We start from the raw sequence: 20,799 nt of genomic DNA, 5'->3' as shown, positions 1-20,799 counted from the left end.
TGCGCCCGTTCTTCTCAGGTCCGAGGCTTACTTTTTGGAATGGGTAGTAGTTTTTGTCTTTCAATGAGTGATTTCATACCCTATTTTGAATGAAAATATTTGAATTTAATTTCACTAACAACTTCTTGGGATTTTCTTCTTTCATATTTGACATAATTGTCAGGTAAACAGAAACACTTTATAAATATGTTAGGTTAGGATTACCTAACCTAACATATTTATAAAGTGTGAAATTATATAAAAGTACTTATCCTAAATTGAACAGATTTTTTCGTATTTATTGGGTTTTAATGGATTAAATTAATCATCTCTAGCTAAAAGGAAGAACCTGTTCAAAACTTGACTAATGGAAATAAATTTGTCTTGGAGATCTATATTTTTTTTATGAAAATAAGGGACGAGACGAGCAGGACGTTCAGCTGATGGTAATTGATACATCCTCCCCATTACAGTGCAGTGCAGCCCCGGATTCTTGAAAAACCCAAAAATTCTGAGCGGCTCTACAACTGCGCTCGTCAACTTGAGACATAAGATTTTAAGTCTCATTTGCCCAGTAATTTCACTAGCTACGGCGCCTTCAGACCGAAACACATTGTGGTACCCAAAACCTAGCCGGCATCCTGTGCAAAGCAGCCTCCCACTGGTACTGAATATTCTATGGCAAGACCATAGCTAGAAATCGATAATATTAACTAATTTATATATCTGAAAAGTGACATAATTTTCCGACATCTGACTGGGTCGAAATTGACCCAAATGCACATCAGGGTTCATAAAAATTTTAATATTTACAAAAACGTTAGTAAAGTCTCGTGTAAATAACAAATAAATATAATAACGATCAACAATTTATAAACCATTCACTAGAGCAGTAATGTAAATTCACTACCTCTTTCGACCGATTGACAGATTTTTTGTATTAGGAGTATACTAGGTTGTAAGGTTAGTTACACTAATGAAATTTGAAAACAAAGTTTATAACCAATGCGGGACTCGAACCCGCGATCTCTCATATTCCGTGCGAGTGTTCTTCCAACTAAGCCAACCATTCGAGTGACGTATCGTTGATAAATCTTCTATGCTTTGTTCAACTCGTTTATTGTGTCTACATTTACAGGATCTACTTTTCAGTTGATAACCTGCTCAAGTTCAAGTTCCGCATCGTTCATAAATTTTGTTTTCAGTTTTATTTGTGTAATTAATCCCAGAAATGAGGGTTATTACTTTCTCCTCCCTGCATCGCAATCCTCAGTACTGAGGGTCGTGACCACCCTTCTGAATCACCTTGGCGGAGCGGATCCTTTTCCGAGGCCTTTTCCCTTCTATTTTGCCGACCACAACGAGCCTCTCAAGGTTATCACTTTAAACATTTTCTTCTAAATGAATAACACACCCTCTACTTTAAATTCACGTTTAAAACTCCTGAAAGCATCCGTCCTCCATTATAATGAGAATAGAGAGAACTTTGACTAACACAGGTTACATAAATCTAAAACTGAAACTATAAACGTTCTAGAATATTCTGATTTATGTCGACCACTTTAAATCAATTAATTTTAATTTTTTCACAGTTACGTCACCGGGCTCAGGCGCCAGAATGCAGTTGTGCCAAATTTTACTGCTCCTACATGTCATCGTGTGGGTGAACGCATAGATTATGTAACATAGGTGTAATATAGAAATACTCAACTCTGATCGAAGGATCTAGAACTTAATTATAAATAAATGAGCTAAATTATACCAAAGAATGTAAAGACTAAGTAAGATTGTTGATTTAATACAAATTATATGTCTAATGATGTCTTTTATTTTACCCTTACCTTTTCTTATAAAACAATATTTTATCATCATCAACCGTAAGACGTCCACTGCTGGACAAAGGCCTCCTCCAAAGATTTCCACGACGATCGATTCTGCGCTGCCCTCATTCAAAGTATTCCGGCAATCTTGACCAGATCGTCGGTCTATTTTGTGGGGGGCCTGCCAACACTGCATCTTCCGGTACGTGGTCGCCATTCGAGAACTTTACGGCCCCAACGGCCATCTGTCCGTCGAACTATGTACCCTGCCCACTGCCACTTCAGTTTCGCAATCATTTGGGCATGTCGATGACTTCGGTTCTCCGATGGATCTCCTCATTTCTAATTCGATCTCGCAGGAAAACTCCGAGCATAGCCCTCTCAATTGCCCTCTGAGCTAGTACGTTGTGTCCAGAAACTTAAAGATATCTTCCAACGCAGCCATGAACAGCTTGGGTGATATTATGACTTGTCTGACTCCCCGCTGCAGTCGGATAGGCTTCAAGATCTGATCCTGGAGACGGACAGACATGGTGGCGTTTCCATACAGACACTTCAACACTTCGATATATCTATTAACAATATTTATTTTTAACAAATTTGTTCCTGAATTAATCATCGTCATTAGCATTATCAGATACAATATCTGAAAGATGACCGCTGGTTGTGTAAGATATTAATCAATAAATTTCTAGGCGGCAACGAACCACTGCAATGTAAGAATGTATCGCAATTTGATGAATTAATTTTAAGTAACAACTAAATTACCACTACGAAACTTTAAAAAATCTCTTAGCATCAAAGTAAAAACAAAATTTTGTGAATATCAACCGGACAGTATTAACTTTACTTTATTTTTCCCATAATCTAGCCAGCATCCTGTGCAATGAAGCTTGCCATTGGTAAATGTCCTTAGTCGCCTCTTGGGTGAGACTTCCTTATTCTTTTTATACCCCGGGAAAGCACAGAGCATCTTAGCAATGCTGGACCACATTGGCTTACTGTCTTGACACCAAACAGCACAAAACCATAAGACTTACATAAAATTTTTAGAAACCAATGGAAGTCAGTATCAGCTCGATCCATTTGACCGCGTGCAACGCAGAGCAGCTCGAATTGTCGAGGACCCAGTGCTCTGTGAACGGCTGGATCACTTGGCGTTGCATAGAGACATCGCTTCATTGTGTGTCCTCTACCGCATTTACCATGGGGAGTGTTCCGAAGAGCTGTTTCACCTGATTCCTGCCGCCGAATTCCACCTTCGCACGACATGCCACAAGTTGGGATATCATCCGCACCATCTGGATGTGTGGCGGTCCTCCACAGCGCGGTTTTCAAGGAGCTTTCTTCCACGTTCTACAAAGCTGTGGAATGAACTTCCTGTGGTGTTTCCGGGTCGATACGACATGGGTACCATCAAAAAAAGCGCGTACACCTTCCTTAAAGGCCGGCAACGCTCGTGTGATGCCTCTGGTTTTGCAAGAAAATGTGGAGGGCGGTGATCATTAACACCAGGTGACCCGTGCGCTCGTTTGACCTCCTTTTCCTTAAAAAAAAGCCAAGTGGCTGTAAAGTTAAATATTATTATATGAATATTATCACTATAAACTAAAAATACATTTTCTATATTAAATTTAAAATACATTTTCATACAAAAATTGATATTCAATAAACTTGTACAATATCATTAAAAACTCTAAGTTGCTATAAAATAACCATTTTAATAAAGCAATCGGATCCAACGTTCTTCACCTCAACAATCGAATGAAAAAACTTCGCTCTCAAAACTTGAACGTTGGAGTTAATTGAAAAGTCATTTTACCGGCAACTTTGAGTTTGCTTTTGATTAAGATTAAAATGTTCGAGTTCACTTTTCAATAGATTGCTATTGTGTGCCGAAGAGAATAGCGTAGTGCTGACACTTATTTAGGCGTAAAATTTGTGATTGGATTGCAAAAGTACCTATTACATTCTTAGAGATTAATGTATAAATTACAAAATCTTTAAAAAGGCATAAAACACATTGATTTTCTCAAAATTGATTCCTTAAGAATTGTTTTTGATGTCATTTCTAATATACTAGACACTACTACCGCTTCGAAAACAAATGGCGCTCTGAGAGAGAATTAGTAGCTTTTGAATGAAATGTACAATAATTATAATCTAGTCACAGGCTGTCGGATCACTCAGATATTGTAAGCTGTGGAGTTGTAGGAATTACGACAGAGCCATTTTTTAATAAAACATTTAAATTTATTTATAGATAATGCCTGAACAGTGGCTGGGACTTTATTATAGAAGTGTATACATTTACCCTTAAAGCTATTATGTATCTTATGAAGCCTACTAGGATTAGTTACAAGCAATCCCTTATTTCTAGTGTTATAATAATGAAAATCACTATTAAGAAAGGTGACGATTTTTGTGAACATATATTAAATTTTCATAAATGTACTGACAATGATCAGTCATAATATTTATATCTTTTAATTTTTCTTTGAGAGACTGTCTATAACCAAGCTGATATTTAGCACGAACAGCACTCTTTTGCAGAGCAAACACTTAACAATGTCAGCAGCATGACCCCACAGTTAAATACCGTACGGTACGTCATGATGCTGTGAAAATAACTGAAGTACACTAATCTAGCGGTCGCAACATTCGTGTACTCTCTAATCTTTCTAACGGCTTACAAATTGATATTAGTTTTTTTTTTATTTTTTATTTGGAAAAGCAAATAACTACAACTTATAGAGTACATTATAAACAATTTTATATAAGAATAATAAAATTGTAGTCAGATACGCTATCCACAACTTACTATGCAAAGCTTTTATGACAATATTAAGTACATGGAAAAAGAGTTCATACAATACTAACTGATATTAAAGAGAAATAAATAATGTAAATATTCTTAATTATGGGTAGTTGGAGTAAATTAAATTTATAACAATTATTAAAAACAAAAAACAAAACAAAGGAAATAATTAGGTACATAAATGGACACTAAATTATGACGCTATTTACAATGATTTTAACCTAAAGTAATTCTAATGTTTAGTAATATAATAGGTATTTGAAAGTATGTATAAAAAATATTTAAAAAAAATATGTTCTTTTAGAATTCAATTTGATGTCATTTCTAATATACTAGACACTACTACCGCTTCGGAAACAAATGGCGCTCTGAGAGAGAAGACAAACTCTCCCACAATTGCGCTCTATTTAAAGAAATATACAATATAGTACTGTCATTGCTATTTCTATAAAATAATAGATATTCAGCTGTGGGCTAGTAGGATTTACGCCACAGCCATTTTTTAATAAAAAGTTTAATGTATATAAATCAGACATTATCCAGTATTTTTGAATGTTGCAGTTGAACTAACTGAAAATATCAGCACTAACAAATTCTTTGTTGTAATTGTCAATTGGTTAACTGTAACTTTTGTAATAAACATAGTATTTAAGAATATTTGTCTGATGAACCTACGGAACATTTATTAAATCACTTGAATTAATGTGATTTTGATAAAAAAAACACTTAAAGTATTTGAATAATAATTGTATAATAGTCGTAAGACCAGAACGCGTATATCAAGATCTATATGATCTTAAATAAATTTACCAGTGGGAGGCTCCTTTGCACAGGATCCCGGCTAGATTATGTGTATTAGTTAGGATTAGTGATTATGTATGTGTGTATCAGAACTGCCCCTATTTCTGCCGTGAAGCAGTAATGTATAAGCAATATTGCGTTCAGTCTGAAGAGCGTCCTAGCTAGTGAAATTACTGGGTAAATGAGACATAAAATCTTATGTCTCAAGGTGATGAGCGCTTTTTTATTTTGGATCTTTCAAGAATCCTGAGTGGTACTGCATTGTAATGGGCAGGGCATATCAATTACCATCAGCTGAACGTCATGCTCGTCTCGTCGCTTATTGTCAAAAAAAAATATAAACTTTCCGGATAAGTTTGAACACTTTTCTAAACATTAGAATGCCTTATAGCACATAAGGTAAAATTCTATAGCGTAGGTAATTCTGAATGTTACCAGTTGTTTTACCAGTGGGAGGCTCCTTTGCACAGGATGCCGGCTAGATTATAGGTAGCACAACTGGACCTAATTCTGCTGTGATGCAGTAAAGTGTAAGCATTAGTGTGTATCGGTCTGAAGGGTGAAGTAACTGGTGCAATTACTGGGCAAATGAGACTTAACATCTTATGCCTCAAGGTGACGAGCGCAATTCTATTGCTGTTCAAAATTTTTGGGTTTTATATATAAACTTTCCTGATAGATAAATTTGAAAACAGTTCTAAACATTAGAAAGCCTTATCGCACATAAGGTAAAATTCTGTAACGTAATTCTGAATGTTAACTGTAAGCTGTGAATTTGTTTAATTAATCATATTACGTAGGATAGTGAACAATGAACAAATGGAATGCAGGATGACGTAGAATATCTACCATGGACAATCCATGTCAAAGGCATTTAATGCAGTTGGAATTTACTTTTGTATACAAAAGTAATTACAACTAAACTGACTTGACTTTATCTTTTAAACAAATAAATGGACAGTCAATAACGCCTTTTGAGAAAAGTATACGTTTAAGATTTAGAAATAAAAGGGTTTTATTTAGTTTACATAAATAAAATTGGAAACAAAGCAAACAAGATTTTATAACGATACGTTACTCGAACGGTTGGCTCAGTTGATTAGAGCTCGAGAGAACGACGGTGGTCGTGGGTTCGAGTCCCGCATAATTAATAAAATTTTGTTTTTCCAATTTTATTTGTGTATTAATCCTAGAAGTGAGGGTTATCGCTTTAAAAACATAACACATTGTTTATTTTACAAAGATAATTGCATAAGCAAATATGAAGGCTACAATGTCATATAAGCATTTCGATATCCACGTCTTGACTCTCTTATTATTTAAGTTTATATCCTAACAAAACATAATGGTGTGAATAAAAAATATAAAACAACTAAAATCAAATCAAATCATCTGATGCAAAGTATGATTTATTTTAAGAATGCTTAGGTTATTTGATCTAGTATTTTTAATATCTTTTTTTATGGAATAGGAGGACAAACGAGTGTACGGGTCACCTGGTGTTAAGTGGTCACCGCCGCCCACATTCTCTTGCAACACCAGAGGAATCACAAGAGCGTTGCCGGCCTTTAAGGAAGGTGTACGCGCTTATTTTGAAGGTACCCATATCGTATCGTCCCGGAAACACCGCACAAGGAAGCTCATTCCACAGCTTTATATATTTTATATCTGAAAAACTTGCAGTTACGAGTATGCTGGCCACCGAATGTAAAGTAATCACTGCGCTCATAACCTATTCCAACACAATAATTGTAGAAGGGGTTGGTAATTTAAACGCACTTAAAATTTAAATATCTGTATTTTACAGTTTACACTAATAATTATAATAACAACTGACTCAATACAATTTGGGCAGTTTTACCCCTTACAATAAGTAATGCCTACTCGAAAAATTATACAAAATTACTTATAATCTACTTATTGTAGCAATTCACAATTAAGCCTTATATATGTAGGTCTCAGAATACTTATTTCTACAACCCTATCTACGTGTTGATAAAACTTTATTATGCTTAAAACTAATACATAAGGTTTGTGGGGGAAAATCCAGGAAACTGGGAAAACCTGGCTATTTGCTATCACTATGCCTACTCGAACTTAGCGCTCTGGCTTAGTAGGGCACGACCGTCTACCGTGATGATGCTACCAACTGTTAGTTGGCACTGCTGTAGTGCCAACTAACTTATACGAATCAAGTTAACTAAAGATCTGAATATTCTATTATAACTATTTTTAATTATAGTGTTAATAATATAAAATAACATTTCTAACGCAATAAGTAATTAAATAAAAGTAATTATTAATTGGATGTTATGACAGTTCATGATGTTGGTAGCGCTTGTTAACATATCGGCTAATCAATACAATATTGCAGACATAAATAACATGAATGATGCCAAATCTGTCAGTAAAGTATAGCCCTATCTGCTTTCTAAATAATAATATAAATAATAAAAAGCCTTCTATTTTTTGCTTAAATCTAGTACAATTTTTCTCTTTTCGTTATTAGTTTGCCCTCTTTACTATGTATCCCACCTTACATCTTAGGGAGATGGGAATGGCTGAAAACCAGTGCTGCATGAAAATATTATTTCAGGCAGCATAAGCTGAGCCTACTCCCTTTTGTCTTAATGTATGTTTTGTAATAAGCTGATATTGTATACTTAAATTAAGTTCAAGGCAATAAATTTTATTATTATTATTATTATTATTATTATTATTATTATTATTATTATTATTATTATTATTATTATTATTATTATTATTATTATTATTATTATTATTATTATTATTATTATTATTATTATTATTATTATTATTATTATTATTATTATTATTATTATTATTATTATTATTATTATTATTATTATTATTATTATTATTATTATTATTATTATTATTATTATTATTATTATTATTATTATTATTATTATTATTATTATTATTATTATTATTATTATTATTATTATTATTATTATTATTATTATTATTATTATTATTATTATTATTATTATTATTATTATTATTATTATTATTATTATTATTATTATTATTATTATTATTATTATTATTATTATTATTATTATTATTATTATTATTATTATTATTATTATTATTATTATTATTATTATTATTATTATTATTATTATTATTATTATTATTATTATTATTATTATTATTATTATTATTATTATTATTATTATTATTATTATTATTATTATTATTATTATTATTATTATTATTATTATTATTATTATTATTATTATTATTATTATTATTATTATTATTATTATTATTATTATTATTATTATTATTATTATTATTATTATTATTATTATTATTATTATTATTATTATTATTATTATTATTATTATTATTATTATTATTATTATTATTATTATTATTATTATTATTATTATTATTATTATTATTATTATTATTATTATTATTATTATTATTATTATTATTATTATTATTATTATTATTATTATTATTATTATTATTATTATTATTATTATTATTATTATTATTATTATTATTATTATTATTATTATTATTATTATTATTATTATTATTATTATTATTATTATTATTATTATTATTTTTCAAAAAACAATCAAGCAAAGTTGTTAGTAGATACAAATATATTGACACGGGAGTGGGTCGGGGATTGGAAATAATACTCCGCTTATAGGAACGAGTCTTTTATTTGCGTTCACTTTTTCTGAACTTTCACTTCGCCGGTCTGCCGCTGTTCCTCTTGTGGGCGGCGGTACCATCAACGCGTCACACTGCACCGAACACTAAGTCTCTTCTATCTTCTTCTTCTTGGAACACTTCCACTTTTCACTACTTCTTCTTTTCTTCTTCTTCTTCTTTACACTTTCGAGTCAGAACTAGAACTGCCGTAGGCCACGCTTAGTACGGCTTATATACCCCCGGATCTGTTTTATTTTTAAAATGATTCTCTCATTCCATCTTTAAATTTAAATTGTACTAGAAAATTCTTTTAAGTATTTTTAATCCTGCTTACACATTTTATATCCCTTTTTTTCTGTTCGATTTGATCCTGAACTTACTAGAAATTTCCATTAACTTAACAAAATCCAAAAAATTCTATACACTGGTAGGTGTATCGAACCCGGGTCTACAGCGTCTAGAGTAAACACTTTTCCGCTGAGTTGAAATTAACAATGTCTTGAAGTTTGACACTCTCGTCATTTACGTTGCAGCGTTGCTACGCAACAATATATAGATACTTAGATGAATGTTAGATTTAAATTAAAAATGTTAATATATTATATTGAATTAATTGATTTGATGTAGTTGGCAAAAACCTGCAGTTGGCTTTGGGCAGATGCCCTCTAAGCCTACATCGAAAGCGACCTTCTCATGGGGAGAGAGAGGCGCAAGCGGCAATCCCTATGGAGTTTCCGCTGGGATATAGCACAGAAGGTGCTATCTAATTGGGACTAGTGACATCAGAAGGATGATCACAGACTAGAGGTGAATCTAAATGCGTCTGATTATCCCCGGATGCCAAGAGGCGTTCCAGGTCAGACGAGAGTTTGTTAGGGGGATCGGAGAGGGCGTGTCTGGGCCTCCTGACTTGATAACGTGAAGGAGGGGAGGCGGTATAATCCGCTGCCTCCTTAATCAGGGGATTTGGGTGATTGTCTTAGGACTTAAAGAAAGTTTCAGACAAGCACTTAAGGTGTTGTTGGATGGTGGGGAGCTCTAAGTCCCGGTGAGAAGGTCTGCGTTTCTAACGCACCAGTGGGCATTAACAGCCTTACGGCAGAACATGGATTGGACTGTTTGGAGTTTGTCTATAATATTGGGTTTCGCATGAGCGAAAACTGGAGCGGCGTAAGTCATAACCGGTCGAATGCAAACCTTGAAGAGTGTTCGCTTGTTCCTAAAAGACATTTTACTGTGCCTACCTAACATACTGTTTACGCGGTACAGATAGAAGCGGGCGGTTCCGGTCACCTTCTTGACGTGAGGCCTGAAGGTGAGTTGGGAGTCGAGGGTCACACCCAAGTACTTGGCTGTGGACCTGAAGGGGATAGGGGAGCCTAATAGATGAATGGGTCGATCCCGGCAGAAGCGTCTGCGCTTAAAATCAAAACGGACTGTGGAGCTTTTCTCCGGGTTGACCTCAATACGCCATTTCCTAAACCAGTCACCTAGCTCATTAACTGAGCATTGGAGCCTGGAGAGGACTGAAGATATCTGTTGGGATTGGACGTAGAGAGCGGTATCGTCAGCGAAGAGAGAGAGTTGGACTCCATTTCTAGGGATGGGAATATCGTTGGTATACGATATGTATAGAAGTGGTGAGAGCACTGAGCCCTGTGGTACCCCAGCCGTGAGCAGGCGAGGGGAGGAGAGGACACCTTCGTATCTGAAACGAAAGGTACGTTTGTGAAGATAAGAAGCCACTATGCGGACTAATCAGGATGGGAGGCCTAGAGCGTGGAGTTTATATATTAGGCCTTCGTGCCAGACTTTGTCAAAAGCCTTGGCGACGTCGAAGAAGACAGCGATTGTCTTCTTTCGTTTGGGATAGAACCTGCTGTAGATGTACTCTACAATGCGGTGGACTTGCTGAGGACAAGAGTGTTTAGCACGAAAGCCGAATTGTTGATGTATAATTAAGGGAGGGCCGTCCGTTGGAAAGAGATGCTTTCTCATACGGAACAGAATAACCCGTTCAAAGACTTTCCCCATAGCCTTGAGGAGGCTGATGGGGCGATGGTTGGAGGGGATGCCTCAAGTGTCGACCGTGCGGCTGTATTTATAGGACCCGGCGCACGTGCTAATCCACGTGTTTTGAAATGCGACCGTATTTATGAGGCTCGGTGCACGTGCACCTGTTTTCAAGTCGTGTTTTAGTATTTGCGCCGATATATATGTTTTTGTGTGAGTTTGTTAAAATATAGTCTAATTTGTTTTTTATTTTACCATTAGGTGATCTCCAAGTCCATCTTTGTTTGTTGTTTTTTTTTTGATAAAGGTGTTCATTATAGTAAAGTTGTTCTCGTGAGCAAAATCGATTAGTCTATTTCTTCTACAGTTACTATCTCCGTAATCGTGTTTGCCTGTAGCGCTTTCATTGGGATTAGTTTGTCCTATTTTGGCGTTAAAGTCTCCCATGACTATGATATTATTTTCTGAAAGTTTTATAGCTTTGTCGACAGTACTGTAGAAAGATTCCAATTCCTCGTCTCCCGACGCTTCCGTTGGGGCGTAGACTTGAATAACGCTTAATTCTAAACCATTGATATTCGTCCTTAATAGTGCTTCTCTTTCTGATAGTCCTGAGAATCTTGTGATAAATTTTATATATAATGTATTATGGTAAAAACATGGCAAAGATGCCTCACTGCGATATCTCGCGGTCGCGGTTTAGCTCGCTTCCTCGGTGTTTAAGACAGACAAGCAAGAACATGTCAAAGGATACCTCACTGCAATACATCGCGGGGTACTTCGATACTAATACTAGTACTACTACTAGATGCCTACGTGAAAACAAAATACGAGATGTGTTCTGGCTTGTGATTAGTCAAATCGGTTCGCCTTCTCAAGTAAGAGCTGATGCTCCCGTTGCTTACTTAAGACCCTGACACTGACGTTTTATCGTAGCTGGTTATTTTTTATTTTAATTAAATAATGGTAAATGAGGCGCTTAAAGATTTTTAATTTTCCTCCCTGTGAGTTAAGCGGCACAAAAACCACCACAACAGATACATTTTAGCCAAGGAATGGAAGAAAGTTGCTTTAGCTTGTGGATCAAGAGGCAAGCTGTTAATAGAATTATTACTAAGTAACAACCCGCGCCCTCTTCTGATGGATGTAAATAAGTGTCAGAGCGATGACGTTTCAACTGAGCATCCAGATGCGACTGAACTGACTTGTTCGCACCGACATCCATTTAGTAATCACGAAATCGACACCAATGTATCGAGGCAGCAATCTCAAGGCATCTTCGGCATATTTTGCCCTTAGCTTACTATCTATGTTACCTATCATAAGGTATAAGTATTTAATTGAAGGCACCCATTTCATATGGACATAGAACCTTCATCATCTTCGCACAATCAATCAACATCCACCTTCGCACGACTAATACGATATCACATACTGGATGTGTGGCGATCCTCCACAGTGCGGGTTTCAAGCGCGTACACCTTCCTTAAAGGCCGGTAACGCTCCATTTAGAATATTTTAGTAACCATGTTTGGTACTGAATAATTAGAGTTTAAAGAATCTCGGAAATTTGGTAAAGCTAGAGAATACCTGTTTGAAAATAGTTTTTCAAAATTGCTGATTGAACGAATCTTTTGTTTATAAAATGCCCATGGAAAATACTCGATCGAACTCAAATAGACGATTGGTAGGTACGCTTAAATAGTAATTACATTTATCGATAAATTACTTCGTTTGACTCAATAGTTTATAGCAGCGTAGAATTCATGATAGGTAATTGGGTTTGATGCTTGTTGATGACGTCATATTGTTAGTTGATATTGATTTACTTTACTATTGAATTTGCATAAGTCACCAGTGATGCCGGCTAGATTATGGGAACCACAACGTCGCCTATTTCTGCTGTGAAGCAGTAATGTGTAAGCATTAAGCATGTGTTTCGGTCTGAAGGGCGCCGTAGCTAGTGAAATTACTGAGCAAATGAGAATTAACATCTTATGGTTCAAGGTGACGAGCGTAATTGTATTGCCGCTGAGAATTGTTTTGGTTTTCAAGAATCCTGAGCGGCACTGCGTTGTAATGGGCAGTACATATCAATTACCATCAACTGAACGTCCTAAACGCCTCGTTTCTTTATTTATTTTCATAAAAAAAAATGTGTCAGACTTATTAGTCAGACACATTTATTTAACATACTTAAACTTACATATTAACAATAGTTAATACGTAAGTATCTATCCCTACTCTGTGCTAATATACCAATTAGCCTACGTATCGGTACACAAATAAAATTTGAAAAACAAAATTTTATTTGTGTTATCACTTTAAAAACATAACATTTTGTTTAGATTTACAAGAGCGACATCTCAAGTCAATTTCCTAATATGCAAATATTGGGGTTGAGCAGGTTATCAACTGTAAAGTAGATCCTATAGATGAAGCCACAACCTGAGAGTTGAACAAAGCAAACAGAATTTTATAACGAGGCGGTCGCGGTACTCGAACGGTTAGCTCAGTTGGTTAGAGCACCGGCACGGAACGCCGGAGGTCGTGGGTTCGAACCCCGCATCGTTCATAAAATTTTGTTTTTCAAAAATTTTATTTGTGTATTAACCCTAGAAGTGAGGGTTATCACTTTAAAAACATAACATATTGTTAAGTATCGGTATTAAATAAATAATTAATGACCAAGAAGCAATAGGTACGACGAATATAAAAAAGGCCATCAAATTCATTATCATCACTCATAAATTGAATCCGCCAATAAACACAGTAGACTATGGAATAAGTTTATGCTGTCAACTTTCTTTTGCAATTTTCTTCAAAATAGTTTTAATTAAAAAAAATCCAGAAGTACTTTTGATAGAAGAGAACAGAATCTGAAAAAAATGGCAATGTTCATCTCGCCACTCTAATTCAACTCAACCTTTTACGAAATATGGTAAATGATAAAATGTATTTATAACTTGAAGGATACCGTACAAGTTGTTATAAAGGGACTATTTATTAAAAATTATAGATTTGAATAAGAATAAGAATAATTTATTGCAGTACCATATTAGTTTAATAGATTTACAAAATATCTGTTACAAAGTATACGTTGATTTAAAGTAAGTAACTTTAATTTTACAAGTATTCTGGCCTCACACTAGGATTCCCTGTGTCGTGAGGTCCAGTCTCTTTCCCTATAATAGTACAAAATAAAAATAAAATAAATTTGGGTGCATGTGTGTGTATGGAAGTATGTTTGTGTATGGATGTGTGTGTATGTGTTTCTGCTAAGTAAGAAGAGAAAATTGCTAACGTTGGTATAATAATTTCAATTATTGTTTTTAGGTTTAGTACACTTATAACTTTTTCTGTATCATTGTAATTTAAAACTTTTAACCAATCAAATATTACTTTTTTACAACTGCGTTTGGTCTTATCTATAGAACTCCTATTTTGTTTGTATAATTTACTGTACAGGTAAGGCCCCAGGAAATAATAAGTTCTCCGAGCAAAGGAGGAAAACACTCTTGGGCGGTCCCATATTAGCGCCCTATGAGAAACACGTGCCTGTTTTTTGCAGTTTTGTGGAATTTAAGTTATGTAGAGGAGATAAATAATTGTCTTATTCGAAGATGGTTTAGCTCTGAGTAGAGGGAGTCTGTTGAATATCGCCACGGCTTAATTTTAATATTTTACATGTATAGAGATGAGAATTGAGATTGATTATAAGTTCGTCCTTGTTTTCTTCATAAAATTCATCTTATTACGCAACTGTAAGACTGGAGTATTTTACCATTCGCTACTAAAATAAAAACGAAGTTAATCGACTGTGACTTTAAGACGAAAAGCCGAATGGCGAAGGGTACAATATTACGTGAATTAATCATTGTTGTTATTTGTGAATAATGACAGCGATAAACATCACATTGTTACTCTTTGGTATTGATTTACGATAAAGTTTTAGATTCGTGTGAAGTAGAAAAAAATTGTTGTATTATACATTGTTAAATAACGCTCTGTAGTCCATGTTCCATCACCGATCAAGAATTTCGGCATGCATTATGGTTAACACAATAATAATTTTAATTATTGAAATATTATTAACTTTGACATCCACAATTTACTAAAAAGGACGTTATATACAAACTGATCGAAAGTAAACATATTACCAGTAACGACTAAATATAATTTTTAGATTAGTTTTTTTGTATTTTACATTCGTATTGAAGACTTCTATCAGAGATGAACTTTTTGAAAGCTGTATTATTGGTACAAAACAAATCAGTATTCATAAACAACTTTTAAAGGGGTAAAGATGCGTGTAATTGTAACTTTATCTTTACATTAGATTTTTGCCTAAATGTTACATCTTTATTATTATTTTACTTAGCCCGACGTTTAAAGACCTTTCCAGATCTCGTTTTCAGGGGGACTGCAGATATAATGAGTCAATATAGTATTGTCATTGAAATTTAACAACGCAAATATTTTTTTGCACCTTTTCAAGGGTATCACTTTTTTTTGTAAAAGGGATTACGAATTATAGTCACATCCTCTAAATGAGTTCGTATCCAAGATTTGTATGAATATTGAAGGAAGTCTATAATCATATACTTGCACGAAGTATAAAAAATACATTGTAATATTTTGTAAGCTATTTTGTAGATATAATACATGTATATCACGAGTACTTTAACTATTTTAAATTATTCAGAGATCTTTAACAACTTTTATTCGATCTCATTTGCCACCGCATAATGAAAGTTTGTCGACACTAAGCACTATTGCTTAAATAAAATAGTCAGTTGAGCTACTAATCGTACTATATTTATGAAGGTCATCGTATAATACAATATTTTTATTTTTTTTTGACATTCATAAGTGTCATTTCGATGACATGCATGAATAATGTGTTTTTGAATTTGAATAAAAAATGAGAGTGTTCAAAAAAGTTTTGAATTCATTAATATATAGCATGAAAGGAAGTGGACCAAGAATGGAACCTTCCACCACGCCTGATGTTATGGGGACTCACAACCACTAATTATAACTTTTTTGTTCTATTTTTAATATAGGATTTCAACCATCTCTACAAATTCTTACGAATGCCATTGTAAAGTATCTTCTGTTATAATATTTTGTGATCTACTTTATCAAAAGCTTTTCAAAAGTCAGTGTATACATCTGTCTGTCTATTTGCATCCATATTGTTAAGTATTGTGATTATATAAGCAATAAGCATTATTAAAAACATGTGCTGTTACAGTAAAAACCTTCGTCAGGGTAGAAAGTACTGAAATAGGGCGATTATTAATAGACTCTCCTTCAGAACCTCCTTCATGAACAATAGTATTTCTTACTAATTTTGGCTTCGGCTCAAAAACGCATTCCTCTAATCAGTTATTGAATAGGATAGATAAAGGTATACCTATATTTGTAGCGATACTTTTTTAAGAAAATGGGTGGACTTATATTAGTAGCAGGGATTATAATGTTAGGACTACTGGAATTACTTTTACGATTACTGATATATTTTTTTTTTAAGAATGACTCAGATTCTTTGCTTGACTGAGCTCGATATAAAGGAAATACAGAGTAAATCGATAGATATTGAAACTTTTCTATTTAATCGATATTTTCCATTTTATTCTTCCGTAATATTCAATAAAACACGGACAAAAATGAGATTAAGATTTATGTAAAATACGAAAGCGAACGGTTCCTTACCATCATACACAGCTGTACATTATTAACTATTCAAATACTTTTTGAAAGATTTTTTTAATTTGATTGGCAGACATTTTAGTTCCACATCATAGTTTTTGTCGAAATTTCAGCCGTGTAACTATTGCCGCTTAGGAAATACAAGTATAATAAAAATAAATATAGGCAAACGGACAGCGGAAATCCATGAGATACATTATCCCATTATCTTCGAGTACGAAACACTATAGAGGACTTCCTTTAGCAATATTATTAGGTAAATATGGTTCATAAAAAGTTTATATAAGAATCCAAACATTTTTCATAGCGCTATGACAAGGACACCTCCAATTAAAGCGTGTACTACTTTCTCGAAAACCAGAAATATTCTTGTAATTATTCTGATATTAAAAAAGTGCTTTGTCCTGTGACCTCATTTCATTCATTCATTGAAAAGCTTGTGAAAAAACGATGAACGAAGACGTTAACTATACAACTCACCTGGTTTTTAGTGATTTATTTTTGAAGGTGATTCGATACTAGTATAGTAATTGTAAACTGCGCTGAGTATGATATTTAATGTGATGGAGGTTCAATAGTTCTGCGGGAGTTATCAGTAGGTAACAACTCATCGGAGATTATTTAAATCATTCACAAAATCCTATCTTTAGATAGAGGTCCATATTCTAACATTGACTATAAAAAGGACTCCATACTCCCATCCACACACCATTGTGATGTGTTTTTTGATCATCATCATCATCAGCAGCAGCAGTCGGAAGACGTCCACTGCTGGACAAAGGTCTTTTGTCTTTTGATCAATAAAATATTTTTATTAGTTTACAAGCTGATGCCCGCGACTTCGTCCGTGTAGATAAAGGTTTTTTTTTTATTATAAGCAAATTTGGAATTGAAGATTATCTGATGTCCTATTCCAGTTCCGGTTCCCGTTTTCGCTCCCGTTCCCAACATATTAAATTAATCTTATTTCGAGGAAGATTACTATAGCAAACTAAACCTACTAATGGTATAGTTGTAGCTCATCGATGTGAATTGAAATTTTTCACAAATCCCGCGGGAACTTTGGATTTTACCGGAATAAAATGTAGTTTATGTCTTTTCCTAAGCTCTAGTCTATAGCTGCACCAAATTTCTTTAAAATCGGTTGAGTAGCTCCGGCGTAAAAGCATAACAAACAAACTTACATTCTGACTATGTGAACTAAGGAAACTTTCCTTTCAAAAGATTTTCTAAATAAATCTAACCGAAATGCATAAAATTAACAATGTATCTCATCCGCCATTTCGCTTCGTCAGTTCAAATGCAACTGTATTTTCGAATTGAACTCAAAAAGCATCAACAGTATTCTGACATGATGCATGAACTGCGACTCGATTTTCTGCTAAAACAAAGCATTTCAATGGGAAAAAGTATTGAAATTTTTACGAAACATTCGTTAGAAGTAGCTTAAAAATGTGCAACTATGAACTAGCGGCCGAATAGTCAGTCCACTCGTACAGAAAGCAATAAAGTCTGTAGAGTTTTTAACTTTAAAAGCAATTCTATTTTTCATTACAAATTGGAATGAACGGTGTGCGAGTTAAAAATAATACATAAATTTATTAACTTTTATAACAAGCTTATTATCTACTATTAGTTTTATATTATCGAGCAGTATAGGTTCTAAATAATGTACCATGAATATAATATTATGTACTATATTATTTTGGTTTATATACAGGGTGGACCAAAAGTCCGTTTATAATTGGAATGATGATTAAATAAAAACTAATTACAGTAGATCAAAATTGTTTATTGTTTTCGATAGTAAACAAAAGGGGAATTTATTTCTTAAAAATCACATCATCCATATGCAATCCAGAATGCAGAATAATGAAATTCTGGCATTGCTGCAATCTAGAGCGGAAATTTTCGATGACAGCTTTACATGTTTCTGTTGAGATGTTTTGGATTTCTGTGCGAATACGATCCTTTAATTCGTCAAGAGTTACTGGGTTGGTTGGCTGTAATGCAGGGGTTTTTGATCACCATGACATAGTGTCACTCCAATAACGACAATTTTGTCTATTAACATGCCCATTTAGGTGGAAGTGTGCCTCGTTGAGAAAAAAATGTTTGTAAAACTGGTGAATCGCTCTACCATTTCGTTCGCAAACTGCAACCTAGTGGCATGGTCCTGAGGCCTTAATTCCTGCACCATTTGGATTTTATAGGAATGCAGACTTAAATCTTTCTTGAGAATGCGGTTTAATACATCATTATCTTGGCACGTTAAGGACAGCAGACCGCGTTCGAGTTGATAGTCCAGGTTGGTCACGAACAGACGATTTTACTCGCTCCACGTTTTCGGGGTCCCTCGACGTTCTAGGCCGGCCAGATCGACGTAAATCCATTGTTGAACCCGTCTTCTCAAACTTGAGCACCTATTCTTTAATTAACACACCTGATGGAGCTTGATTTTTGTGTCGTTTCTTGTAATGATTGCAAAACTTTCGTTGAATTTATTTCTTAAATCGCAACCAACTCAAGTGGTAACTAAGGTCGCAGAATCGTTGTTTCGATAGTACTCGTGTACACAAAATGCACGTTGACTATCGCTAAACGACGCCATGTTACTAAATTCCCATTGGCCGTTCTTGCAATGCGTAACCCTTCCACCCGCCTCCGCCGCCGTTGCTAGACGCGGCAACCGATTCAAATGTAAACAGACTTTTGGTCCACCCTGTAGAATCCACTGTAATTGCATTATATAGAATCATTTGTTTTGTGACCATTAATTTTATAATTATGTGGGTATCATGCGTTATCTACGCATGATACCCACATAATAATAAAATGCTATAAGATGGATATAAACCTGTCCTATTATATCCTGTTATATTTACTAAATCATTGTATTTGTTGGATGCAATTACTAATTATGACAGTAATCACTACCATCGCGTTCACGAACCATACTTATACAAACAATGAATTCAAGCTCTAACAGTTGAGGAAACCAATATACGATAATTTACATTTATACAGTTTATTCTTTATTACTTTTTATAAGATAATTTATATTATTTAATCACAATTCATATATTGGATGCAGCACCTTACAAACTAATTTGTTATGTATATTACAGCCATTGTAAAACACTCTATTTGATTGAGAAGAATGACCGTTGAGTTTCTTATAAGTTCTTCTTACGAGCTCAACTTTTTACGAACATATGGTAAATAGTGACGATTCTAAAGCGCTTAGTTTAATCCTAATTGATTAAAGTTTATTTGACTTTGACTTTGAGTAATAGTATGTGAATTTGTTTTTTTTTTGCGCCCAAACAAAGGGAAAGAGCTACCCTCCGGGATAACGGCGGGAAGGAGGTGGTGAATGCTCATGCATACCAATGCAGCCTAAGTCTGCGTTGGTTATGTGGGACTCACGTAAAAACCTAGATGCCTACCCACTAAACACCACCTGCTTTGGGCAGGTGCCCTCTAAGTCTTCATCGAAGGCGACCTTCTCTTGGGGAGAGAGAGGCGCAAGTGGCACTCCCTGTGGAGTATTCGCTGAGATAAGTATGTGAACTGGTAGCTTTCTTCTTATAAGAGATCAGGGACAAGTGAAAAGTATACAGTTTAGGATTCATCGCGATCTGCTTGTTTGAGATCAGATGTGAATGAGCAGATTACTTAAAGGGGTTTGCTAGCCTGATTAATAACAGATATAATTAACTTACATATTAAAAATATTGCATCGTCACCTCATTCGGTGTCACTACCACCAACACGTACAATGGATGCGCCGCAATTATTATTTTTCTTGTTATTTGGTTATGGGCAATTTATAGCCGACGCCTGTAGTCAGAGAAATACCATAGACAACAGACGCATTGCCACCTGTGATGTTAACATAGTGACAGCTGTCTTTTTCGCCGCCTAATATAACATAAATTATCACCGAGCAAT

The 20,799-nt window shown here is 34.3% G+C and overlaps 1 protein-coding gene across 1 annotated transcript in view; it reads left to right on the top strand.

Annotated features, from left to right (window-relative positions):
- LOC126976015 (uncharacterized) overlaps nt 1-1,796 on the top strand; it is a 132,376-nt gene extending 130,580 nt beyond the window's left edge. The window contains exon 8 of the mRNA XM_050824157.1: nt 1,572-1,796. Coding sequence (XP_050680114.1) covers nt 1,572-1,654 — 83 coding nt within the window. The 3' untranslated portion in view covers nt 1,655-1,796. The remainder of the gene's footprint in view (nt 1-1,571) is intronic.
- Nucleotides 1,797-20,799: the final 19,003 nt, after the last annotated feature.

The sequence above is a fragment of the Leptidea sinapis genome, chromosome 39 (genome assembly GCF_905404315.1).
Source record: "Leptidea sinapis chromosome 39, ilLepSina1.1, whole genome shotgun sequence".
Classification (NCBI taxonomy): domain Eukaryota; kingdom Metazoa; phylum Arthropoda; class Insecta; order Lepidoptera; family Pieridae; genus Leptidea; species Leptidea sinapis.
The sequence above is the reverse complement of the archived record's forward strand: the minus strand, read 5'-3'. Positions and strand labels throughout refer to the sequence as shown.